Genomic DNA, 27,752 nt, shown 5'->3' with positions numbered 1-27,752 from the left:
AATGTCTTGTCAATGGGGAGAGAGGAAAAAATCGCTCTGTCACTGGGAGAACAAAAGGATCAGGCAAAGTATTCACTTCACCTTAGGCCTCTTTCACACGGGCGTCACGGATTTGGGTCGGATAAGATGCGGGTGCGTCGCGGAAAAATGCACGATTTTTCTGCACGAGTGCAAAACATTTGAATGTGTTTTGCACGCGCGTGAGAAAAATTGGCATGTTTGGTATCTGAACCCGGAGTTCTTCACAGAAGTTCGGGTTTGGGTTAGGTGTTATAACATGGTTATAAGGGAAAATAATAGCATTCTTAATACAGAATCCTAAGTAAAATAGTGATGGAGGGGTTACATTTTTTTTTTTTTACCTCACCTTAATCCATTTGTTCGCACAGCCCGGCTTCTCTTCTTTCTTCTTTGAAGAGAAGGACCTGTGGTGATATCATTGCGCTCATCACATGGTCCGTCACATGAAAAACGCACAAAATAGAGCATGCTGCAATTTTCATGCAACGCACAAGTGATGCGTGAAAATCACCGCTCATGTGCACAGCCCCATAGAAATGAATGGGTCCGGATTCAGTGCGGGTACAATGCGACCACCTCGCGCATTGCACCCGTGTGGAAATCTCACCCGTGTGAAAGAGGCCTTATTCTTCTTTCCTGTAACATCATCATGTAACGGGAGAGTTGGGAGCTCCATATACACATTAAATTGACAGCTAAACCTGCTGTTCTTGGCGAGTTTGGCCGACAATATGGGGGCTTTTATACCTGACTTTTCACCATTCTAGAATTCAATATAAGTGTTTTATGTTAATAAACATTCCTCTACAATAACTCTCTTATATTGTTCAGTCCTTACAGGATGTAATATGGCAACTTATGGGAGCTTTTCCCAAACAAATCCTTTAGGGAGGGGTTCCTTCATTTGTTTTGATGGAATATTGTGGCCAAAAGGCAAGAACAGCGGGTTCAGCGAGTCTAATGTGTGAGCACTGGAGAACTAATATTTTTTACCTGAGCCCAGGAGATGTCCCCACCAGAAGTGTTGGAAGGTGTCTGCAGGTTTAGGCCTCTTTCACACTTGCGTTGTCCGGATCCGGCGTGTACTCCACTTGCTGGAATTACACGCCGGATCCGGAAAAACGCAAGTGTACTGAAAGCATTTGAAGACGAATCCGTCTTCAAAATGCTTTCAGTGTTACTATGGCAGCCAGGACGCTATTAAAGTCCTAGTTGCCATAGTAGGAGCGGGGGAGCGGCATACTTACTTACAGTCCGTGCGGCTCCCGGGGCGCTCCAGAATGACGTCAGAGCGCCCCATGCGCATGGATGACGTGCCATGCGATCACGTCATCCATGCGCGTGGGGCGCCCTGACGTCACTCTGGAGCGTCCCGGGAGCCACACGGACGGTAAGTATGCTGCTCCCCCGCTCCCCACTACACTTTACCATGGCTGCCAGGACTTTAGCGTCCCGGCAGCCATGGTAACCATTCAGAAAAAGCTAAACGTCTGATCCGGCAATGCGCCGAAACGACGTTTCAATGGGCATTAATTCCGGATCCGGCCTTGCGGCAAGTGTACAGGATTTTTGGCCGGAGCAAAATGCGCAGCATGCTGCGGTATTTTCTCCGGCCAAAAAACGTTCCGTTCCGGAACTGAAGACATCCTGATGCATCCTGAACGGATTTCACTCCATTCAGAATACATTAAGATAAAACTGATCAGGGTTCTTCCGGCATAGAGCCCCGACGATGGAACGCTGTGCCAGAAGAAAAGAACGCAGATGTGAAAGAGCCCCTAGTCGATAGCTATTGAGGCTGTATAGGATTAATACAAAAGGGAAGATGATTACATTTTACTTTAAAGGGGTCGTCCAGGGTTAGAAAAAACATGACTGCCTTCTTCCAAATACTGTGCCCAACTTGTCCATAGGTTGTTTCTAGTAATGCATCATAGCTTCATTAAATTGAATAGAGCTTAGCTGCAATACCATACACAACCTATGGACAGGTGTGGTGCTGTTTTTGGAAGAAGGCAACTATGTTTTTCTAATCTTGGACAACCCCTTTAAAATAAGGCTCTGTGCACATGGGCAAATTACAACTTTGTGTGAAATGAAAGGGGGGTTTCCAAGGGCTCATGGTATAGCTTAGTAATTATTGCTGCAAAGGTCTTGCAAAATTAACATTAATAGGCTTGAAATAATATATCCAGATACACAACTGTATTGCAGGATAATCCAGCTAGACTTTCAGACCAACAGAACTCTGTGTTAAGGGGTCAAAATCCTTATCCCATCTATGCTGGTGTTAACGTCAGAGTGAATATTAATGGAGGAGACTTTGCAGGTATGGGATTTTTCAGTTACTTACACATTCTTCCTAATTAAGAATATAAAAGAGTGTTTGTTTCTTAAAGGGATTCTGTCACCTCCCCTCAGCCAAAAAACGATTTTAAAGCAGCCATGCAGCACAGCTTACCTGGATTGGGCTGTGCTCTTTTATCTTGAAATCCGTCCAGCAGTTACTGCAAAAAACGACTTTGATTGATATGTAAATGTGTCCTGAAGGTGCCCAGAGGGGCGTTTTGATCTTCTTAGAGAGCCCAGTACCGCCCCTCTTACCGTGCCCAGCCCGCCTTCCTTGTACTGTCTAACCGCCGCCCCCAGCCTGCCACAGCCTCTCCTCCCTCTCCTCCCCCTCCCTCACGCCGAACGAACTCTCGCACAGGCGCAGTACCCACTGAGGGCTGCGCCTGTGCGATCAGCAGGAGACTGAGGGCAGCAGCTTCATCTTCGTCACTGGGCATGCGCCGAGCCCAGTGACGTCCGATGCTCGCTCTTCCCTCAGTCAACAGGGAAGAGCGAGCATCGGACGTCACTGGGCTCAGCGCATGCCCAGTGACGAGGATGAAGCTGCTGCCCTCAGTCTCCTGCTGATCGCACAGGTGCAGCCCTCAGTGGGTACTGCGCCTGTGCGAGAGTTCGTTCGGCTTGAGGGAGGGGGAGGAGAGGCTGTGGCAGGCTGGGGGCGGCGGTTAGACAGTACAAGGAAGGCGGGCTGGGCACTGTAAGAGGGGCGGTACTGGGCTCTCTAAGAGGAACAAAACGCCCCTCTGGGCACCTTCAGGACACATTTACATATCAATCAAAGTCGTTTTTTGCAGTAACTGCTGGACGGATTTCAAGATAAAAGAGCACAGCCTAATCCAGGTAAGCTGTGCTTCATGGCTGCTTTAAAATCGTTTTTTGGCTTAGGGGAGGTGACAGAATCCCTTTAAAGTATTTAGAAATCATAAAAAATACTGCACTGTTGGATTTGTTATGCTTTTTAAGATTAAAAAAATGCTCCAAATATTTCCTCTTATTGGAGGCAGACACCTGATGGCATTTAAACACACATTGTGGTATTGAAAAAACAGTGGCTTATGATTCATTCACACATCCGCAGTGTTTTGGGGATCTGCAAAACACCGGGTCGGCACCACAATAGAAATGCCTATTCTTGTCCGCAGCTGTGGACAAGAATAGGACATGTTCTATGTTTTTGCTGAGCCGCGGAACGGAAATGCGGATGCAGACAGCACACTGTGTGTGTCCGCATCTTTTCCGTCCCCGTTGAAAATGTATGGGTCTGTACCCGTCCTGCATTTTTGCGGAACGGATCTGGACCTAAAGTGCGGATGTCTGAATGGGGCCTTCGTTTGAAGAGGTCCAAAATGTATACCTTATAGGGCATCTGTCTTAGATTTGTACCTGTGTGCTTGGCAGGCATCCTGTGTTGATACCTTGTTCATATGTGCCCACATTTCGAAGAAAAATTATATTTTGATATATATGAGCCTCTAGGCTCAACAGGGGCCTTACCATTACTCATACAGGCTCAACTCTCTGTGCAAATGCCATGCCCTCAACACTTTGATTGACAGGGCTAGCCAGCAAAAACATCATCACGCCTGCCCCTGTTAGTCAGAGTAGAGAGGGTGTGGCAGTTGCATATATGAAAACCTGTATAATATGTAGCACTTCAGTCACCTGTAGCAAATGCAAGTCTACGCCGGGAGCTCTACTTAACCCAGCAGTGATAGTTTTTCAAACATGCAGACTTAGAAGTCATAGAAGTCTTTTAGAGGCATTCCATTATGCATTCCCTCATAATAGAAGTCTATAGCCAGCATAATGGATCTGTCCGGTTTCCATTATGCAGGATAGTTCTCTCTTGCATAGCGGAAACTGGATGGATCCGTAATGCTAGCCATAGACTTCTATCATGACGGAATGGCTCTAAAGGCATTTCGTTATGCATTCTGTCATGGAATTGCGTTATGATCAGTGGAAACTGAACCCATAACGCAATTCAGCATCTAACCAAACCCAAACTTGAACTTCAAAACTTGAAGTTCACTCATCCCTGATGGCTATGTATTTTGTATCTCTCACCTCCTCCTCTACCTGCACGCATGAGTAAGGGGCCGTGTTTTCCTGAAAACATCACTTGGAGGGAAGGAGGTGTGAACTATGTCTGTCTCAGCATCCCTCATGATGTACCATTTTATAGTGGAATGAATTTAAGAAATAAAAAGAAACAAAAGGTTTTACCAGCAACTTGTGAGTATGACATCTTTTGCTCACTCACATATAATAATTGGCACAATGAGGTAAAAAGAAAACACAAGTCTGCATGTTTGAAAGCATATATCAAAACATCATATTTCTCATTATTGCAGGCACATATGAACATGGGAAAAAACTCTAAGGAAAATTAGATATATAACAATAGTATAAGTGTCTGTGAAAGTGAATATTAGCCTACAGGTTGGACCCTTTTAAAATGTAGCTTTTATTAGTTCAATTTAAAAAGCAAAAAGTATCACCCTATGAAAACTGGGTGACCAAAAAACATATATATCAGGACAGGATATCGCCCAGCTACCACTGTGAATTGGTGCAAATAATAAATAAGATGTAAGTAATGCAAATTCCAAGGGCACTAATGACATTTATGAGAGGTGTGGGATATAGGGAAAGGTTAGGGCACTTATTATGGGTGCTGGGGATGGTTCTCTCCCTGTACCCGCCCTAGGTTAACCCTTTGCCCAGGGATGAACCCTGATGGTGGGATCACCCTGTCCCCGTACCTACCCTGTCTGGCCTTGTACAGCCCTGTACCTTGGGAATTTTAACACATATGCTGATGTTGATTTTAACCTTATCGCATTTCGCCACTACGGTTCATCAGGGGGTCGGTTAAAGGATGATAGTTGTTATGAATAACATCATGGATCAGAGCAGGATAAATAGATAGATAAAAAGTGTAAATACTATGTCCTGGATGATACCGTGAGGCAGGCCATACTTGGGGCAGGATAGCTCACACAGACTCTCTTATCGATGAAGAGGGATGTCACCTGAAAATAAATAAAAAATAAAACGTTGGTATTTACTTACTGGATCGCCCATCTCTTGGCGTCCCATAGGTGAAGAAACTTACTGGTGAGATGCCCCAATAGTGTCCAGACTGCCACCTGCCGTGTTTGGTAAGGCAGTAGGGCTTCCCTGTGCTGGCTTGATTTAAATGAGCGCACAAGCGCGAGTTTACACCTCCGGGAGCCGAATGTCCGGTATGTCCATATGAACATGGGACCAACACAGATGCCTTCAGCTGCCAAGTGCACATGTAACAGGTCAGCCAGTTTCATATGTACAAATCATGGTTGTATCGAAAGCAGTTACATGTTCTGAACCAGAATGCAATCTTTTTTTTTTTTTTGGGGGGGGGGGGGGGGGGGAAGGAACCGCAACAATACAGTGTGGATATGGAATCTCATGGACAAGGCATACAGCAGTGTAGAAGTAATAGTAGTGGCAGCAGTGGAAGCACAGTCAAAAACTTAAGTCAAGACAGGAGATGTTTGGCTGTGTTGGGATAGTAGTAATGGCAGCAATAGCACAGTAGCAGCAGTACAGTACGGATAGATAGGAGCTGTGTAGGGGTAGTAGTAGTGGTAGCAGCAATACTTTGTCATGTACAGAGACTGCCCTGTCACATGACCTGGGTGCGACTGCCAAGGGTAGATCTATTTCATGCACTCAATCTCTCACTCCGAGGTGTGCACCGCCAATGAGGCGAGGTGAGGCAATTGCTTCAGGCGGCACCAGGTAGTGGCTTCCACTGCGAAAAGGCTCATCTCTGCATATTCAGCTGTATCGCCGTTCTCAGGACAGCGAAACAATTGAATGCTGTGGCGAGGCATAGGAGCAATGTCTCCCTGCCCTGCCATTCTCCCTTATAGGCTTTAGTCCTAGTGCCTGTTAACTGTGTCATCATCGCATTGCCTGATCTGGGCAGCATACAGCTCAGGGCACGGGCTGAAAGAGGTCTGTGTCCTGCACCACATTACAGGCAGCAGAATGGAGGTAAGTATTTTAGTTTATTATTTTTATGTCGCAGCATGCCACAATAGAGGGGATAATTATTTTGTAACTATGGTAAGCACTATGGGGAAATGAGGGGCTCTAGAAAAGAGGCATTTTTGCACTGGCATACATTATAAGGGAGCATTTTTGTACTGTCTCACTTTATAGGGGGAAATATTACTACTATTATAGAAGGCTTCATTTCCACTGGGGGGCTTGATTTTTAGTATGGCACTAGTACTAGCACTATAGAGGCATTATTACTTCTGGAGTAAAATGAGGGACATTATTACTATTGGGGGCACTGTTACTACTTGGTAAACTCTGGCAGATAATTATTTCTATTGGTGAGACTTTTGGGAGAATTGTTACAGTGGGAAGAGCCTGGCACAGTATCGGCTTGGCACAATTATTTTTGGAGGATACTGTTTACGGCACTGTAAGCTTCAGGGCCAGTACTTGGAGAGCATAGTTATTATTTTTTTATAACAGATTTATTTTATTGTGACATCTGCTTATCTACAGAGTGTTTCCATTGTACAACCAAGATACAACTCAAAGAGGTGGGGAGCAGGGTGGATTCTATTGAATTGAGGATGGAGGATTATGCTGTATCCTATAACCAACTTAAAGAGGCTCACAGCGATATGAAGGGGGAAATAGCGTGGCTTAAGGCTAAGGTAGTTGATCTAGAAGATAGATCACGCCGTAATAACCTCAAATTCCGAGGGATCCCTGAAGAAATTGCATTAAAAGATCTGACTCCCTACTTACAAAACATAATGAAAATCCTGACTCCTGACCTCACCCCACAGGACTTGACCCTAGATAGAGCACATAGGGTGATGAGACCTAAGCATCTCCCTAGCTCATTACCGAGGGATACTGTGGTACGGATTCACTTTTTTCATGTTAAAGAAGTGCTATTAGCAGCATCCAGAAAATTAGGTACTTTGCCTTCCCCGTACCATCAGATTAAGATTTTTGCGGACGTATCTGCTACCACCCTGCAACAGCGTCGTCAGCTGGGTGCGTTTACGGCTGCGTTGCGACGGAATAATATCCCTTATAGATGGGGATTTCCGACCAGAGTCCTGATCCATCACCAGGGAACTGTACATGTTGTAATTTCCATGAAGTCCGGGAAGCAATTGTTAGACTCTTGGAATATCAAGATGGAAATCCCGGATAAAAGTCCACCTACTCCCCTGGACTCTGAATGGCATTTAGTGACCCAGGAGAAAAGGCCCCATAGCCGAGGGGAATCTAGTAGGGTAGAGGGTGTGGGGGCAACGCCGAGCAGCCTCTTCCGGCCATGAGCCGAAATATATGTCCCTTCAAAGGATTAATGGCATTATATGCCGGGTTTTTGTTTGTCTTAAAATAATTGTGTTTTATGTTGTTGTTGTTGTTCTTTTTTTTTTTTCTTTTTTATGTAGAATTGTCTGTGGTTTATGTATTGTTTCACAGTGCAAAGATGGGATACATTGTTTACAGGCCTTAATATGGTGGAGACCTGATCCGGTGGGGGTTCAATCCCTCCACAGCATGGACCCATGGAAAGATGGTCTGTAAAATCGTTGCAATAAATGTGAAGGGTCTAAATAGCCCGTTTAAGAGGTCCATGCTGTGGAGGGATGTAGAGACCATGAAAGGGGATATAGTCTGTGCAACCGAGACACATCTCCTGAAGGAGGATGCATTTAGACTTAAAAGTGCTCACTTTCCACATGTTTTCCATTCTCATTATACGAAAAAACAGAGAGGTGTGATGGTAGCAATTAGGGATTCGGTTGTATTCCAACTGCTTAAATCCATGGTTGACCAAAATGGGCGATACATTATCATGGTGGCATCCGTAAATAGCGTGATTTTCACCATGGTATTCGTATACGCTCCGAATAGACACCAGCTACGCTTCTTACGTAATTTAGTGACTAAGGTGAATATGATTAAGAGGGGTTTGATCCTCTGGGGTGGAGACTTCAACTCTATATTGGATCCAGCTATGGACTCGTCAACAGGGTTTGGTGGGTCCATCCGGGGTCTCAACTCCCTCTTATTGAGAGAGGATCTCTATGATGTCTGGAGGTTTCATCATGGAGGTTTCATCATGGGGGAGAAAAGGATTTTTCCTTTTTTTCAAATGTCCATCAAACATATTCTAGGATTGACTTCTTCCTAGTAGATCGCCACTTGTTAAACATAGCAGTAGGTTCATCCATAGGGATGATTACATGGTCTGACCAGGCGCCTGTTACTTTAACAATTGGCGAGGATTCTAATAGACCCCCAGTCTTTCTTTGGCGTGATAATATCCACTTACTAGAGCACCCTAAACATAGATCAATACTGCAGGAGGGTTTAAAGGAATTTTTTCGCATCAATGAGGGATCAGTGTCTAATCCTTTCTCTCTTTGGAATGCCCATAAGGCCTATATGAGAGGTCTGCATATAAAAATTGGATGTATAGCAAAGAAGGAGAGAGAGGAACGGACAACCGCCCTGACCCTGCAGATAAGGTCCCTGGAGTCTAGTAACAAAAGCAATCCCACCGCCATTATAGGAACTAGGTTGCAGAATCTACGTCTCCAATTGAAGGAGCATTTACTTTATAGATATGAGAACGATTTAAAAAAGACCTGTGCACTATATTATGCACAGGATAATAAATCAGGGAATTATTAGCACATAGATTGAAGGAGAGAACTACTAAAAACAAGATCCCATATATAACATCAAAAATTACGAATAAAAAGATCATTGATCCACAGGGCATAGCGAATTCCTTTCGGAGTTACTATAAAACCCTCTATAATTTAGAATCCCTTCCGGATATGTCTTCTGTAAACTCGGTGGCTATAGATCAGTTTCTAGATTCTATTGACCTTCCGAATCTTACTGAGGCCCAGTTAGGGAAATTAAACTCCCCAATGACAGAGCAGGAAATCCTAGACATTATTATAACATTACCGAATAATAAAGCACCAGGGCCAGACGGCTTTTCAAACACATATTATTCCAAAAAGAACTCTCCCCTTACTTATGTCAGATCTTTGGGGAAATGGTGAGTACCGGTCGTCCTCCAAAAGAGATGTTGGAGGCGAGGATAGTCACCATTCCAAAAACTGACCTTCTTTCGGATGACGTAAGGGATTATCGTCCGATATCACTGTTAAATACAGATGCAAAGATCTATGCAAAAGTGTTGGCAAGTCATCTGGCTCCCTGTATTGCTACCCTTGTTCATACGGACCAGGTTGGATTCGTAAGAGGTAGGCAGCTGCAGGATAATACTAGGCGGACATTAAATATTCTGGACTATGTCCAGAGAGGAAAAATTCCAACGCTTTTGGTTACCCTAGACGCCGAGAAGGCGTTTGACCGCATTAATTGGCGGTTCGCCTTCTCGGTGCTGGGGAAGATGGGATTTACGGGGGCAGTCCTGGCGGCTATCAGGGCACTTTATACTCAACCAAGTGCCAGAGTGTGGGTCAATGGGGCACTCCTCTCCGACCCCTTTAATATTAGTAATGGTACCCGCCAGGGCTGCCCCCTGCCTCCCCTGATATTTGTTCTGACTATAGAACCTCTGGCTCAGGCCCTTCGCCAATGTCCTGATGTGAAGGGAGTTGATATAGGGAGTACGGAACACAAAATCAGCTTATATGCAGACGACATCATTTTGACGTTGTCAAATCCTCAAATCTCTTTAAAAACTGCCATTGATGTTATAACCCGATTCGGAGATGTCTCGTCCTATAAATTGAACGCCCTTAAATCCCAGGCTCTCCCAATAAACATCCCTTCTGTACAGATAAAGAAGTTGAAGGATACCTTTGATTTAGATTGGCAAAACAACCAAATTGATTATCTGGGGATAAAGCTTACAGCATCATTCAAGAAGCTATTTGTAGTAAATTATGTCTCATTGCTGAAGCTTTTGGAGAAGGAGCTCGGTAATCTGACTAAATATGAGGTGTCTTGGGTAGGTCGTATTGCATCATTTCAGATGTTTATCCTCCCAAAACTCCTGTACATATTTAAGACATTACCTATTATCCCCCAAAGCAGTTTTTTCCAGAAGTGTTCTAAACTGATTAATGCTTTAATCTGGAAACGACATAAACCGAGAATAGCAACTTCAATAATGCAGAGACCTAAACTTCGGGGGGGATTGGGCCTTCCGAATATTCATGAGTATTTTTTGGCTTCACAGGTATCACAGTTAAGGGAATGGTGGGTAGGTAATTATGCGAAACAGTGGGTACATATAGAAACAATATTATCACCTGGTAATAACTTAAAAACTCTTTTGCTCGCAGCTCTTCATCCGGCATTTAATTGGCCATCTCTTCCGACGTTAGTACACATGGCTTTGAAAAGTTGGGTCCGATTCCATGGATCGTGTACTTTGGAGTCTGGATCCTTTCCGCCCAGCGCCCCAGTAACTATTCTTAATTTTCTTATCCCGAATATTTCAGTGTTGTCCTGGGCACGGGGCTGATTGGACCTTCTCTCCAAATTATTTATTTCGGACACCCTCTGCCCCTTTGAACACCTTCATGAGCAGTTTCTGATTCCACACACAGATTTTTATAAATATTTGTGTATTAGACATTTTTTTACAGCTAATCGTCCGTTTAATCTGGTGTGCAATCGGGAGGTGTTTAGTCTGTGGTCATTGGCTCCGCCACAGTGCACACGACTACGGCCTGTGTATATGATGATGGGGGATAAGGGATTATTTGTTAAAACGACTCCGCTGCTTACATGGGAAAGGGATTTGGGGTTGGTGTTCACGGATGAACAGTGGTCGGCAGCCTTTTCTTGTATAAAAAAAAATATTAGATGCGCTTCGCACTATGAGTCCTTGATGAAGACCATACTAAGGTGGTACTATACACCAGATCGCCTGAGTCATATATCTCCGGACCTTTCGTGTTTATGTTGGCGGGGATGTGGCAATAGAGGCACATTGTATCACATTTTATGGTCTTGTCCGAGGCTGCAAGATATTTGGAGAGCTACATTCTCTCTTGCCTCGGATCTACTGGGTTTTCAGCTCCCGCCATCCCCCTCACTGGCCCTTCTATGGATTGACCTGGCTGGGATACCATGCGAGAGGAGGGTGGTACTGGGACACCTTTTTCTTTCAACCAAATTGGCCATAGTCAAAAATTGGAAATCACAGTATGTTCCTTGCCTAACGGAGGTTATCCGAAGGCTAAATTCTACTTATATATATGAGCGTGTGTTGGCGGGAGCCGACGACGCGGCCGTGAGATTCGAGAGGGAATGGAGCATATGGAGAGCTTCATCGCTCTCTGCACCATCTCCTGTTTAATATATTCAAATATAATTGATCTGTATTGTTAAGGCTCTGTATATGAGTCTATATTTGATAAAACTATGCCTACATAAATGTACCCCAACGATTGCACTGTATGTTCGTCTGTATTGCTACTTATCTCTGTTGTTTTGTACCTTAATGTAGTATGTATATTGGCTACCAGTGTTGCTAATGTGATTATGTATGGTGCTAACTATGTAGCCATCTGTGTTTTGTGTTTTTTTTTGTGTTTTTTTTGTGTTTTTTTCTTTTAAGAACAACAATGTATGTCCTTTCTTAAAATTAATTAAAAAAGTATTAAACCGAAGATACAACTCAAAAGTATACAGACATATATCCATTAGTCACAATCAGAGATATTTTCCAACTTATATCCCTCCCCTTCTCATTCTGGTCTCAGGAGCAAGCGTCCATCCCTGTCTCCTCCTAAGTAACTCTCAGAGTACGAGTAGTTAGAATGCTATTGGTTATCCATGGCAACCATAATTTGTCAAATTTAGACACCACTCCCCTCTTCTGGAATACCACCCTTTTTTGTATGAGCATAGAGTTCACCGTCCTCACAAACTCAACTGTTAATGGTGGAAGTGTTTCTATACAGTGGTATGCAATGAGATTCCTAGCAATTTTACTGTTCGAGAAATACTAGGTAATAGTGATATTATATTATATTCCCCCTAAACTATAAAAAGCAAACTGTCAGGCAGAGCAAAGACACTGAATTTCAAAAAGGTTAATTTCCCTTGGTTAATGGGAGCATTTCAGGGGATAGACTGGGAGCAGCTACTGTCGCATAATACTGAGGATAAATGGGAGAGCTTCAAATCCACATCGAGTAATTGCACTAAAAAAATGTATCCCTTTAGGTAACAAGTATAACCGGCTACAATTAAGCCCCCCATGGCTTACAGCTACTGTAAAAAAGGCAATAAAAGACCAAAAAAAGAGGGCATTTAAAAAATACTAATCTGAGGGGTCAGCTGTAGCGTTTGAAGATTACAAAGGGCTTAATAAGGGCTTAATAAGGGCTACAGCAGGTAGCAAAAGAAAGAAAAACAAATCCCAAAATGTTTTTTAATATATAAATCCTAAAAAAAACTAGGTCTGAGCAGGTATGTCCCCTAAATAAAGGTAAAGGATGGGTGGTTGTAGTCACTGAAGATAAGAAAAAGGCAGAGTTCCTAAATAGGTTTTTTAGCTCTGTATATACAAAAAAAAGAAAAAGGAGCTAATATTTGTGGTGCTAGGGCTGTTAGTACATCCAGTGATATACTCAATTAGCTAACTGTAGATATGGTCCAAAAGAAGTTAAATAGGGTAAATGTGAACCTGTCACTACTACTATGCTACCCTCACTGAGCGTTTCTAAATGTTCATTGTGTTACCCTAAACATATAAATACAATTTTTAATTTCATTTGCAGACAAATTCAATAAGTATTATGCATTTTGGTACTTCCTGCCTTTTATGCAAATTAACATAAAAGAGTCATATCTTACTTGTGTGACCAAAGAGTCATACAGTCATGTGAAAAAAATTAGGACACCCTTTGAAAGCATGTGGTTTTTTGTAACATTTTTAATAAAAGGTTATTTCATCTCCGTTTCAACAATACAGAGAGATTAAAGTAATCCAACTAAACAAAGAAAACTGAAGAAAAGTATTTTCAAGATCTTCTGTAAATGTCATTCTACAAAAATGCCTATTCTAACTGAGGAAAAAGATAGGACACCCTTGCCCCTAATAGCGAGTGTTACCTCCTTTGGCTGAAATAACTGCAGTGAGACGGTTCTTGTAGCCATCTACCAGTCTTCGACATCGGTCTGAGGAAATTTTACCCCACTCCTCAATGCAGAACTTTTTCAGCTGTGAGATGTTTGAGGGGTTTCTTGCACGTACAGCCCTTTTCAAGTCACCCCACAGCATCTCAATGGGATTCAAATCTGGACTTTGACTTGGCCATTCCAGGACTCTCCATTTCTTCTTTTTCAGCCAATCAATGGTTGATTTACTAGTATGTTTTGGGTCATTGTCATGTTGCATGGTCCAGTTCCGCTTCAGCTTTAATTTTCTAACTGATGGTCTCACATGTTCTTCAAGCACCTTCTGATACACAGTAGAATTCATCGTGGATTCTATGATGGTGAGCTGACCAGGTCCTGCTGCAGCAAAGCAGCCCCAAACCATGACACTTCCACCTCCATGCTTCACAGTTGGTATGAGGTTCTTTTCTTGGAATGCTGTGTTTGGTTTACGCCAAACATGTCCTCTGCTGTTGTGTCCAAATAATTCAATTTTGGACTCATCTGTCCAAAGAACATTATTCCAGAAGTCCTGGTCTTTGTCAACTTTATCTCTGGCAAATGTCAGTCTGGCCTCGATGTTTCTCTTGGAAAGCAAAGGTTTCCTCCTTGCACACCTCCCATGCAAGTTAAACTTGTACAGTCTCTTTCTGATTGTAGAGGCATGTACTTCTACATCAACAGTAGCCAGAGCCTGCTGTAGTTCTCGAGATGACACTTTAGGGTTTTTGGAGACCTCTTTTAGCATCTTGCGGTCTGCTCTTGGGGTGAACTTGCTGGGGCGACCAGTCCTGGGCATGTTGGCAGTTGTTTTGAAAGCCCTCCACTTGTAGACTATCTTCCGGACAGTGGAATGGCTGATTTCAAAATCTTTTGAGATCTTTTTAAATCCCTTCCCAGACTCATAGGCTGCTACAATCTTTTTTCTGAAGTCCTCTGACAGCTCTTTTGCTCTCACCATGGTGCTCACTCTCACTTCAACAGTCAGGAGCACACCAAACTAAATGTCTGAGGTTTAAATAGGGCAAGCCTCATTCAACATGCAGAGTAACGATCTACTAATTATGTGCACCTGGTGTGATATACCTGTGTGAGATCTGAGCCAATTTAAGAGGGAATACATGTGAGGGTGTCCTATCTTTTTCCTCAGTTAGAATAGGCATTTTTGTAGAATGACATTTACAGAAGATCTTGAAAAGACTTTTCTTCAGTTTTCTTTGTTTAGTTGGATTACTTTAATCTCTCTGTATTGTTGAAACGGAGATGAAATAACCTTTTATTAAAAATGTTACAAAAAACCACATGCTTTCAAAGGGTGTCCTAATTTTTTCACATGACTGTATTTTCTAGCTCTGACTCATCTCAGGTTAATTTGCATATGTATCAAATAGTTTTTTTTTTACACAATAAAAGCACACAGAGCTATGGGGACTGGGTATTGCGGAAGTGCTAGTGGCGATCTAGCAACTTATGTCCTCAGCTCTATACAAAAAATCCCGGTGACAGGTTCCCTTTAAAGAGCACAGTGCAATCATTGCTGTCCCCTGTTTATAATTTTTAAAGATTCTGTAGGTACTGGTACAGTGCCAAGTGATTGGCGCAAGGCAAACGTGGTGCCCATATTCAAAAAAGGATCTAGGTCCTCCACAGGTAATTATAGACAAGTTAGTTTAACTTCTGTTCTCCGGAAGCGTCAAAGCTTCTTTACTTCCTCAGGACATGGTCACAGAAGGAACAGTAGACAGTTTAAAAAAGGGTTTAGACGAATTCTTAAAAGTAAAAAACATTAATGCTTATGAAAACGTGTAGAAATCTGAGTCTCAATTCCTTTTGGGATTCACATCCCCGCCTATCCCTTGGTTGAACTTGATGGACGTATGTCTTTTATTAACTGTATTAACTATGTAACTATACCATAACGTCCCACCACTCTGGGTTCTGTCCAAGCAGGGTAACAAAACAGTAGACTCTTCCCACAGCCACTTTCTCATGTTCTGACAATTGTAGATCCTGCACCAAATCTAGTATACATATCTTAGGGTCTTTCCGCAGGGTCACTTGATAACAGTCAGAGATTATCTTCAACACTGAATCCCAGTAAGAGATAAGCATTCAACATTGCCAGAGCATGTACAGGTCCTTCTCAAAAAATTAGCATATTGTGATAAAGTTCATTATTTTCTGTAATGTACTGATAAACATTAGACTTTCATATATTTTAGATTCATTACACACCAACTTAAGTAGTTCAAGCCTTTTATTGTTTTAATATTGATGATTTTGGCATACAGCTCATGAAAACCCAAATTTCCTATCTCAAAAAATTAGCATATTTCATCCGACCAATAAAAGAAAAGTGTTTTTAATACAAAAAAAGTCAACCTTCAAATAATTATGTTCAGTTCTGCACTCAATACTTGGTCGGGAATCCTTTTGCAGAAATGGCCGCTTCAATGCGGCGTGGCATGGAGGCAATCAGCCTGTGGCACTGCTGAGATGTGGGCTGGAGGCCCAGGATGCTTCGATAGCGGCCTTAAGCTCATCCAGAGTGTTGGGTCTTGCGTCTCTCAACTTTCTCTTCCCAATATCCCACAGATTCTCTATGGGGTTCAGGTCAGGAGAGTTGGCAGGCCAATTGAGCACAGTAATACCATGGTCAGTAAACCATTTACCAGTGGTTTTGGCACTGTGAGCAGGTGCCAGGTCGTGCTGAAAAATGAAATCTTCATCTCCATAAAGCTTTTCAGCAGATGGAAGCATGAAGTGCTCCAAAATCTCCTGATAGCTAGCTGCATTGACCCTGCCCTTGATAAAACACAGTGGACCAACACCAGCAGCTGACATGGCACCCCAGACCATCACTGACTGTGGGTACTTGACACTGGACTTCAGGCATTTTGACATTTCCCCCTCCCCAGTCTTCCTCCAGACTCTGGCACCTTGATTTCCGAATGACATGCAACAGTCCAGTGCTGCTTCTCTGTAGCCCAGGTCAGGCGCTTCTGCCGCTGTTTCTGGTTCAAAAGTGGCTTGACCTGGGGAATGTGGCACCTGTAGCCAATTTCCTGCACACGCCTGTACACGGTGGCTCTGGATGTTTCTACTCCAGACTCAGTCCACTGCTTCCGCAGGTCCCCCAAGGTCCGGAATCGGTCCTTCTCCACAATCTCCCTCAGGGTCCGGTAACCTCTTCTCGTTGTGCAGCGTTTTCTGCCACACTTTTTCCTTCCCACAGACTTCCCACTGAGGTGCCTTGATACAGCACTCTGGGAACAGCCTATTCGTTCAGAAATTTCTTTCTGTGTCTTACCCTCTTTCTTGAGGGTGTCAATGATGGCCTTCTGGACAGCAGTCAGGTTGGCAGTCTTACCCATGATTGCGGTTTTGAGTAATGAACCAGGCTGGGAGTTTTTAAAAGCCTCAGGAATCTTTTGCAGGTGTTTAGAGTTAATTAGTTGATTCAGATGATTAGGTTAATAGCTCGTTTAGAGAACCTTTTCATGATATGCTAATTTTTTGAGATAGGAATTTTGGGTTTTCATGAGCTGTATGCCAAAATCATCAATATTAAAACAATAAAAGGCTTGAACTACTTCAGTTGGTGTGTAATGAATCTAAAATATATGCAAGTCTAATGTTTATCAGTACATTACAGAAAATAATGAACTTTATCACAATATGCTAATTTTTTTAGAAGGACCTGTATATCATCCCTGCCCCCTCCTCCCCACATCTAGGGCAGCAATCGTCTGACCGAACACCTACCTGTATCTTACTCACTCAGTGTATGATATACAATTGTGACGCCTTCGCACAGAGACATTTTTTTGGGACGGCTTCAAAAAAATTAGACCATTAAGCCTCCTTTATCTCTCCTGCTCCCATTTTGTCATCCTGGATAATGGGTGTTTCATGAGAAATTTATCTAAACTTACTGAAAGCTTACATGGCTCTGTAGCACACCTATACAGGATTGTAACGGTACCTTTGTTCTTTTCTTTAGACTTGCACAAACAGGAAAAAACGAAGTTTAATTCATAAGCAAATGAGCACTCACAAGTGCCCAGGGGCGGCGTTCAGTGTGTAGGTGCCCAGACTGCTCTGCCTTCTTTTCACTTTACTCCTCCCCAGCCTCTTCCTTTGCCCGCCCTCCAAGTCTCTTGCCTTATTGATGGGGCAAAGGCAGAGACTGGGGAGGAGTAAAGTGAAAAGAAGGCAGAGCATCCTGGGCTCCTACACACTGAACGCCGCACCTGGGCACTTACCAGTGCTCATTTGCATATGAATTAAACTTCGTTTTTCCTGCTTGTGCAAGTCTAAAGAAAAGAACAATCCTGTACAGACTCCCTTTTAAGGACATTATTCTCCAATACGTGACCCAGTCTGGTTATTCCACTTTTCTCCCATGCCCCAAATCTCTCCACTCCAGTACCTTAAATTCTGGGAGCTTATCATTCCTCCATAAAGGAGAAAAAATACAGGGTGGGCCATTTATATGGATACACCTTAATAAAATGGGAATGGTTGGTGATATTAACTTCCTGTTGGTGGCACATTAGTATATGTGAGGGGGGGAAACTTTTCAAGATGGGTGGTGACCATGGCGGCCATTTTGAAGTTGGCCATTTTGAATCCAACTTTTGTTTTTTCAATAGGAAGAGGGTCATGTGACACATCAAACTTATTGGGAATTTCACAATAAAAACAATGATGTGCTTGGTTTTAACGTAACTTTATTCTTTTATGAGTTATTTACAAGTTTCTGACCACTTATAAAATGTGTTCAATGTGCTGCCCATTGTGTTGGATTGTCAATGCAACCCTTTTCTCCCACTCTTCACACACTGATAGCAACACCGCAGGAGAAATGCTAGCACAGGCTTCCAGTATCCGTAGTTTCAGGTGCTGCACACCTCGTATCTTCACAGCATAGACAATTGCCTTCAGATGACCCCAAAGATAAAAGTCTAAGGGGGTCAGATTGGGAGACCTTGGCGGCCTGCGGTGTTGCTGTCAGTGTGTGAAGAGTGGGAGAAGAAGGTTGCATTGACAATCCAACACAATGGGCAGCACATAGCTATGTAAAGAGCGTCATTAGTGATTTAGCCGGGGAGGGGCAGAAAAACAAATTTGACTCCCTTTTAGGGAATAAGTGTAGAAGGTCCATTTCAGAAATTTATTTGATACTAAGGACAACCTGGGAAGATCAGCTAGCAGGCAATTTGTTCAAAAAATGGGAGAATCAGCTGGGGGTTAAGGAACTGGGATTGATTGCACGGACAGGTATCCAGGCACTCTATAAGGCAGTACCAAATGAACAGATGAGAGAAACACACTTTAAGATACTACATAGGGCTATCTATGGATTTAATTTGCCACACTCTCCGGCTAAACCTGATAGACTGCTGGCATGCCCGAAATGTAATACACCAGGGACAGATTTGCTTCATGGGATCTGGTCGTGCCCTAGTCTGAAGAATTTCTGGTTTCAGGTGCTCACAACTATGAAGAAGCTAGGCAGTAAACGCAAGGAATTATCGCCCCTTTTAGTTATATTCCAGGCAGAGGAACAGCAACCTTCTGAAGGGGGAAGAGGTAGTGAAAGAAAGGGCCTGAATACTCTTGAGCATAAGATGATGTTGGAGGCAAAGAGATGCTTATTAACGAAGTGGCTATCAGCAGAGGTCCCTAGTGTGGAAATGTGGTTGAGCAGAGTTAGACGCCTATTTCAGCTTGAATGGAGTGAGGCTGTGACCAAGAAAGAATTGTTGGGGAAGAAACTGTACAAGGTATGGAGGGGGTTCATGATACATTTTATTCCCAAGTCAGAATATCCCTTATTGATGGGACCCTTTAAACTTACAGCGTGGTATCTGCAGGAGGACCTGAAGGGCCAGCTGGGAGATCTGAAAGTGTGAAAAACGGAAATAAAAAAGTTAAAAGTAAAGAATAGCGAGATGTTCTAGGTGACCGAGATGTTCAGATTAGACAAAAAGGAAGGGGGAGTGGGGAAGGAGATACAGGGGAGGGGGTGGGTATCGGGGGAAAGAAAGAAGGCAGTATTAAAAGCAAGTTCATGCGCTGTGATAAAGATTACTATGGGTGGGAGGGGGAAGGGGGAGGGGATTAAAAGGGGAAAAAGTGGGAAGATAAGTTGATATCTGCTTGGTATTCATAGAATGTCAAAGGTGCTGTATTGGTACATGTATCTGCTTTTTCTTTCCCAAAATAAAAGCTTATTTAAAAAAAAAAAACAATGGGCAGCACATTAAACACATTTTATAAGTGGTCAGAAACTTGTAAATAACTCATGAAAGAATAAAGTTACATTAAAACCAAGCATACCATTGTTTTTCTTGTGAAATTCCCAATAAGTTTGATGTGTAACATGACCCTCTTCCTATTCAAAAAACAAAAGTTGGATTCAAAATGTCCGACTTCAAAATGGCTGCCATGGTCACCACCCATCTTAAAAAGTTTCCCCCCTCACATATACTAATGTGCCACAAACAGGAAGTTAATATCACTAACCATTCCCATTTTATTTAGGTGTATCCATATAAATAGCCCACCCTGTAGTATACATTGTGTGGGGGGTTTAACTCGGTCACTGTTCACACACACAGGCGTAAATTTTGTATTCACTACAGGCAGAGTTTATTCCAGCAAACAATAATAAACATGTCCAAGCTTTAGCTTTAAGCTTTCTTCAGCCCACACATATTTGATACCATAAAGTCCCACACTCTGGGTTCTGTCCAAGCAGGGTAACAAAACAGTAGAATCTCACCACTCTTTGGGATCTTTCTGAGACCAACTCTCAGCCCATTATACTATAATGGTCTATAGGACCAAAAATCCCTTTAGGCTCCATTCACACGTCCGCAAAATGGGTCCGCATCCTTTCCGCAATTTTGCGGAAAGGGTGCGGACCCATTCATTCTCTATGGGGACGGAATGTGCTGTCCGCATCCACATTTGCGGATCCGCACTTCCGCATCCGTGCTTCCGTTTCCGCAAAAAAATAGAACGTGTCCTATTCTTGTCCGCAATTGCGGACAAGAACAGGCATATTCTATTATGTCGGCAATGTGCGGTCCGCAAAATGCGGAAAGCACATTGCCGCTTTCCGTGTTTTGCGGATCCGTGTCTCCGTGTATCCGCAAAACACATTGCGGACGTGTGAATACAGCCTTAGGGGTCCCTAACCAACATTTAAAATCATGTCTTTATTATTTTTAATTTTACTTACAAACATATAATGGAGAAAACACAAAGAAAAAAATTTAAAACTTTCAGTTGCAAAGAGTTATGAGACAATTATTAATAAGCCTGGTTGCTACTTTTACAACCTATTATAGCATCTCTTTGTCTCTGGGTTACACAGAAGCTATCTATTCATATATAGGTAATGATGTATTTGCTTGTTTGTGTGAGGACCGTTGGTATGTTACAACCTAACTTTTCTCTGGTCAATTGTAAGTACGCTGCAGTTAGGTCCCTTTCACACGAGCGTGATTTCCGCGCGGGTGCCATGCGTGACGTGAACGCATAGCACCCGCACTGAATCCGGCACCATTCATTCCAATGGGGCTGTGTACATGAGTGTTTTTTTTTTTTCACGCATCACTTCTGCAATGCTTTGAAATCGCAGCATGTTCTATATTCTGCGTTTGTAACGCAGGACAGGCCCCATAGAAGTGAATGGGGCTGCGTGAAAAACGCATTGCATCCGCAAGCAAGTGCACGTGCGATGCGTTTTTCACTGATGGTTGCTAAGAGACGTTGTTTGTAAACCTTCAGTTTTTTATCACGCGCGTGAAAAACGCATCAAAACGCATTGCACCCGCGCGGAAAAAACGGAACAACTAAACGCAATCGCAGACAAAACTGACTTGTTTTAGTGCCAAAATCACAGCATTTTCACTGAACGCACCCTGAACGCATCCGGATCAAATCCGTCATGCCCGTGTGAAACCAGCCTTAGTCTTATTGCGGGATCAGCAATTAGACAGTGATTGCATGATTCATTCAGAATCTCCCCACTATATAATTCCTGTACTGGGGGTTATAATTCATTGACAATGTTGCCACTACTAAAGTTGACACTTTTATAGCAATACACCTTCCAATGAATTCGAGTGGCCACACTGTTGCCTCTATTTATCCTCATAGAGGTCAGTGTAAACACTACTCTGTATCTGATCCACTGCTAGACACTTGATTTTACTTGCTATATTAGTTACATTGCACCAGGAGTCGGTGTCACACAACCAAACAATTCTCTACCTCACTACACTCCTCTCTGTCTCTCTGTGTTATTAATAACCACTCGACTCGTCTCACTCAAATTGCAGACTGCCTAAAATAGGATCACATTATACCACCCCTCCCGACATGTTTCGCCGCGTACTGCGGCTTCGTCAGGGGATGCGGGGCATATGTATGCGCGCGCTTGTGCCGACCTCCCTTTATACTTTCCAGAGTCCCACCCTCCTAGATCTCCCAGCCAATCACCAACCGAAGATAACCTCGGTCAGTGCATGTGATCGCAAGACAGGAAGCGTATGGTTAACGTGTATCCTGTGCGCTCCCTTATTCAGTCTCTCCGTCGATGACGTCAGGTGATGTTTACATCGCAGGACTGTCATTCTGTCACTTGGAAATAAGCACTGAATAGATCACTCGATTCCAGCGGTAATAGACTCCTTGTAAGTGATCGATACCTGCAGTCATTGTAATGTAAAATATATGATCAAGGGGTGCCACCCGATTTGTCTCAATTACCAAGGGAGAATAAAAGGAAATGTATTGATATTTAATTTAGATCCACTTATTTAAAGTGTACATTCCATCCATCACTACTAACTTTTGAACTTGTTAGTCAGGCGCGAACTAGTAATAAAAGACCATATATATACTATATTATTGTAAGGGTCATGAATAGCCCTTAGATATAATATAGACTATTCACGCTGTATCCAGTCCGTCTTTCCTAGATGTTTTACTATATCACCATCCTGATTTCACCATCCTGAAATTCTTTAAAATAAATTTTTATATTTTATTTTATTTATTATTGTATTTATTTATTTTCTATTTATTATTTTTTCTTCTTTTTCTTCCCTCCCCCTTTCTTTTTCTCATAATTGAATTAAAGGTCAAGCTTGACATTTTTTTATATATATATTGTTCCAATATTACATTTGTTGACTTTGTGCTGCCAAATATACAGTCATGTGAAAAAATTAGGACACCCTTTGAAAGCATGTGGTTTTTTGTAACATTTTTAATAAAAGGTTATTTCATCTCCGTTTCAACAATACAGAGAGATTAAAGTAATCCAACTAAACAAAGAAAACTGAAGAAAAGTCTTTTCAAGATCTTCTGTAAATGTCATTCTACAAAAATGCCTATTCTAACTGAGGAAAAAGATAGGACACCCTTGCCCCTAATAGCGAGTGTTACCTCCTTTGGCTGAAATAACTGCAGTGAGACGGTTCTTGTAGCCATCTACCAGTCTTCGACATCGGTCTGAGGAAATTTTACCCCACTCCTCAATGCAGAACTTTTTCAGCTGTGAGATGTTTGAGGGGTTTCTTGCACGTACAGCCCTTTTCAAGTCACCCCACAGCATCTCAATGGGATTCAAATCTGGACTTTGACTTGGCCATTCCAGGACTCTCCATTTCTTCTTTTTCAGCCAATCTTTGGTTGATTTACTAGTATGTTTTGGGTCATTGTCATGTTGCATGGTCCAGTTCCGCTTCAGCTTTAATTTTCTAACTGATGGTCTCACATGTTCTTCAAGCACCTTCTGATACACAGTAGAATTCATCTTGGATTCTATGATGGTGAGCTGACCAGGTCCTGCTGCAGCAAAGCAGCCCCAAACCATGACACTTCCACCTCCATGCTTCACAGTTGGTATGAGGTTCTTTTCTTGGAATGCTGTGTTTGGTTTACGCCAAACATGTCCTCTGCTGTTGTGTCCAAATAATTCAATTTTGGACTCATCTGTCCAAAGAACATTATTCCAGAAGTCCTGGTCTTTGTCAACTTTATCTCTGGCAAATGTCAGTCTGGCCTCGATGTTTCTCTTGGAAAGCAAAGGTTTCCTCCTTGCACACCTCCCATGCAAGTTAAACTTGTACAGTCTCTTTCTGATTGTAGAGGCATGTACTTCTACATCAACAGTAGCCAGAGCCTGCTGTAGTTCTCGAGATGACACTTTAGGGTTTTTGGAGACCGCTTTTAGCATCTTGCGGTCTGCTCTTGGGGTGAACTTGCTGGGGCGACCAGTCCTGGGCATGTTGGCAGTTGTTTTGAAAGCCCTCCACTTGTAGACTATCTTCCGGACAGTGGAATGGCTGATTTCAAAATCTTTTGAGATCTTTTTAAATCCCTTCCCAGACTCATAGGCTGCTACAATCTTTTTTCTGAAGTCCTCTGACAGCTCTTTTGCTCTCACCATGGTGCTCACTCTCACTTCAACAGTCAGGAGCACACCAAACTAAATGTCTGAGGTTTAAATAGGGCAAGCCTCATTCAACATGCAGAGTAACAATCTACTAATTATGTGCACCTGGTGTGATATACCTGTGTGAGATCTGAGCCAATTTAAGAGGGAATACATGTGAGGGTGTCCTATCTTTTTCCTCAGTTAGAATAGGCATTTTTGTAGAATGACATTTACAGAAGATCTTGAAAAGACTTTTCTTCAGTTTTCTTTGTTTAGTTGGATTACTTTAATCTCTCTGTATTGTTGAAACGGAGATGAAATAACCTTTTATTAAAAATGTTACAAAAAACCACATGCTTTCAAAGGGTGTCCTAATTTTTTCACATGACTGTAAATTCTGGGGTTTGGCAGGGCTACACCCCCCTCTGTCTTGTTATACTGCAAAGTTTCCAGTTAAATTCTGGCTTGTCCCTTTTTCCACACTAAGTCTCTGAAGATGGCATTAATCTTATGAAATCTATCCAGGGGAATCCATATGGGGGCATTGTGGAGCACATAAAGTAGCTGGGGCATCTTTACCAGGTTTGCCCTGCCTATGACAGAGAGAAAAGGTTTACACCAGGCAGATAAATTCTCCTTAACAGTAGTTAGTAAAGGAAGAAGGTTCAGTTTTTCATAATCCTATACCGATGGAGTGACCTCTATCCCGAGGTATTTGAATTGGGGCACGCATGGAATGGACACTTCTCGGTGAGTGGAGACAGTGGACTGCCCATTTATGAACATCAAGGCGAACTTACCCCAATTAATGTCGAGGCCAGACAGGTTACCAAATTTACTAATTATGTCAAGGAAGTCGCCGTATCCCCCAGAAATAGCAGGGTATCATCTGTATACAGCGCTGTCTGTCCAGCCCCCCATATATATAAACCCCTGTACACTCTGAGAGCATCAGATATATGCAGCCAGAGGCTCTATGGCTAAGGCAAACAACAGGGGGCATCCCTGTCCCGTTCCCCATTCCAGAAAAAAGTCTTGAAATCCCTGCATTTGCTCTCACTCGGGCCGAGGGTCTAATATAGAGAACCTTAGGATACAAAGCGGTCTCCAAAGCCAAAAGACCCCATCACTTGCCACAAGTACCTCCACTCCACACTATCAAATGCCTTAGCGGCGTCTAGTGATAAGATTGCCCTGTCCCCCACATTATCTGACTGTACTTGCACACTCATAAATACCAGTCTAATATTTATGGAGGTAGATTTGCCGGGCATGAAGCCTGTTTGGTCTTCATGGATAATGGACAGGATCACTCTAGCGAATCTATTGGCGGGTATTGTGGCCAGGATCTTGATATAAATGGTTAGGTGAGAAATAGGCCTATAGGAGTCTGCTAACTGAGGGTCTTTCTCTGTCTTAGGGAGAACCACTATCAGTGCCTCCTGCATTGAGGATGGCAAAGAGCCCACTTCCAGCGAATAGTTAAATACTTCCAGGAGATGAGAGGATAGAGAATCCCTATATGTTTTGTAGAGGTCTATGGGCAACCCATCTAACCCCGGAGCCTTATCATTAACCATCCCTTGTATTGCCAATTCTACCTCTTCGATAGTATTAGGGGCATCCAGCATATCTCTGCTTTCCATCGAGAGAGTAGGAAGTTGTGCCTTAGTAAAAAAAATCATCTCCACATAAGAGGGGGAAACTTTAGAGGTGTATAGTGTGGAGTAGAAATCTGCCAGTACTGTCAAGACCTTCTGATTAGAAACCACCATACCGGACTCCGGAGCGAGGTTATATAGTTTGATTCCTGCTGCGCCCTTACCACCATAGCAAGCATATTTCCCGCCTGTTCTCCCTGTTCTTCAAATTGTTGTTGCTTATAGAACTGCCACTTCCTATTTGCCATTTCAAGTAAATGATCATTCCAATCATCTTGAGCCACCTTTAATCTTTCTTCATTATCAGATGAGGGGGGTTAACAAAGGCCTCTTCTGCCTCACTCTATCTTTTTCTCTGGACTTCGACTTTACTTTATGTATGGCGCTTATATACAGCCCTTTGAGATATGCCTTCTTGGCATCCCACACCATATGTGGTGAGGCAGTTCCCTTGAGTATTTATAAAAACTCCACCAGGCCCTTCCTTATTAGATTCTCACCCGCACCACCTTTATCCATAAAGAATGCAGCCCCCATATTGACGGACTACAGGGCCCCTGCTCTCCCGCCGACACTCTCAAGCTCATAGGAGTATGATCCCACAGGGACCCAGGTAAGTATTCCATAGTCTGCACCATAGGTAGAAAGCGCTGATTGGACAAAGCAAGGTCGATGCAAGACAAGGAAGAATATGTAGATGATCAACAGGACTACTGGCATTTGTCACCATGCTTAGCTCTCCAGACATCTATTAAACCCACTTCAGCTACCAAGCATCCAAATTAGGTTTAGCCCTGATGCCGACCCCACTGCCGCTACTCCATTTCTATCCAAGGAGGTACTAATCACATTATTAAAGTCTCCAACAAACAGACAGGGTACCTCTGAATATTGATCTTTGAATGCCAGCACCCTATTGAGAGGCACACTAGTATACGATAGGGGAATATATATATTGACTAGTATCTGCACATCCTGTACAATACATAGCATACATATAAACTGACCCTCCAGATCGACCTCTCCCCTTAAGCATTTAAACAGTATATTCTTGTGCACCAGCACACTGACTCCTCTAGAATGACTTGTGTTTATAGCATAAAGGGCAAAGCCCTGCCAGTTTTTGTGCATTAAGTGTACCCTCTCTGTTGCATATGAGTCTCCCGAAGACAATATATTGCAGGAGTGCGGCACAGCAGGAATGGAAAAATTCCCATCCACTTGGTTGGGTAAGCCATCCCTTGGACATTCCAACTAACAATCGATACCTGAGGTACAATAACGTCCGATAATGTAGTAACAGTACTATGTAGTGTTTCGCCCCAACCCCACACCTCCCCATAGCCAACGCAACAACCAGAGACCAGAATGAGTCTTAAACTTTTGCGCCCACCATTTTTCAATAAACTCTGTGGGATTATTCTTCTCCATTTGCTCTGGTAGCGCCACCAGGCGCACATTGTTATGGCACGAGCGGTTCTCTAAATCATCCACTTTAAGGAATAAGGCCTCTATATCCCGCTCTGCTCTCTTTGTTATGTAAGTTAGTGGGGCAATCGCATCCTCCATGTCTGAGACCCTTTTCTCCACCTCCTTGGTGCGCTCTGCCACCTTGTGCAAATATTGTCTGATAAAAGACAAGTCCGCCTTCAGACCTCCATCTGTGTAGTGAGTAGTGACAAGGAGGTATTACATGTAGTCAGCGCTACCATTACATCTTTAAGCGTGGGCTCCTTACCAGTTCTTTCAACGGAAACATGGCACTGGGGACTCTGTGGCTGCAGTCAGGATCTGTTTTGGGAAGGTATAGCCTCTTCTTCAGACATGTGGACAGAGAGTCTGCTGTCGCCGAGGTATTGCCGGGTTGTAGTACCCGTTAGGGTTCTTTTGTGTGATGTTATAGGTGCGTGCGTGCAGCACATCAGGATGCGTTCAGGATCATGTGCACTAGGAGCTGCGGGCACAGTATCCTACTCCATTGCTCATCAGGCCACGTCCCCGAGCACAGTTATTTTTTAGGGCACTATATGTGTGGTTACTGGTATTTTCCAGGGACT

At 43.1% G+C, this 27,752-nt stretch overlaps 1 protein-coding gene across 6 annotated transcripts in view; it reads left to right on the top strand.

Moving 5' to 3' along the window:
• PLA2G4F (phospholipase A2 group IVF) overlaps positions 1 to 27,752 on the top strand; it is a 569,872-nt gene that overhangs the window by 180,933 nt on the left and 361,187 nt on the right. For all 6 annotated transcript variants that reach the window (XM_044271892.1, XM_044271895.1, XM_044271893.1 and 3 more), the window contains exon 14: positions 2,236 to 2,350. In XM_044271892.1, coding sequence (XP_044127827.1) covers positions 2,236 to 2,350 — 115 coding nt within the window. The remainder of the gene's footprint in view (positions 1 to 2,235; positions 2,351 to 27,752) is intronic.

Source organism: Bufo gargarizans, chromosome 11 (genome assembly GCF_014858855.1).
Source record: "Bufo gargarizans isolate SCDJY-AF-19 chromosome 11, ASM1485885v1, whole genome shotgun sequence".
Lineage (NCBI taxonomy): Eukaryota > Metazoa > Chordata > Amphibia > Anura > Bufonidae > Bufo > Bufo gargarizans.
This window is presented reverse-complemented; position numbering and strand designations above follow the sequence as displayed.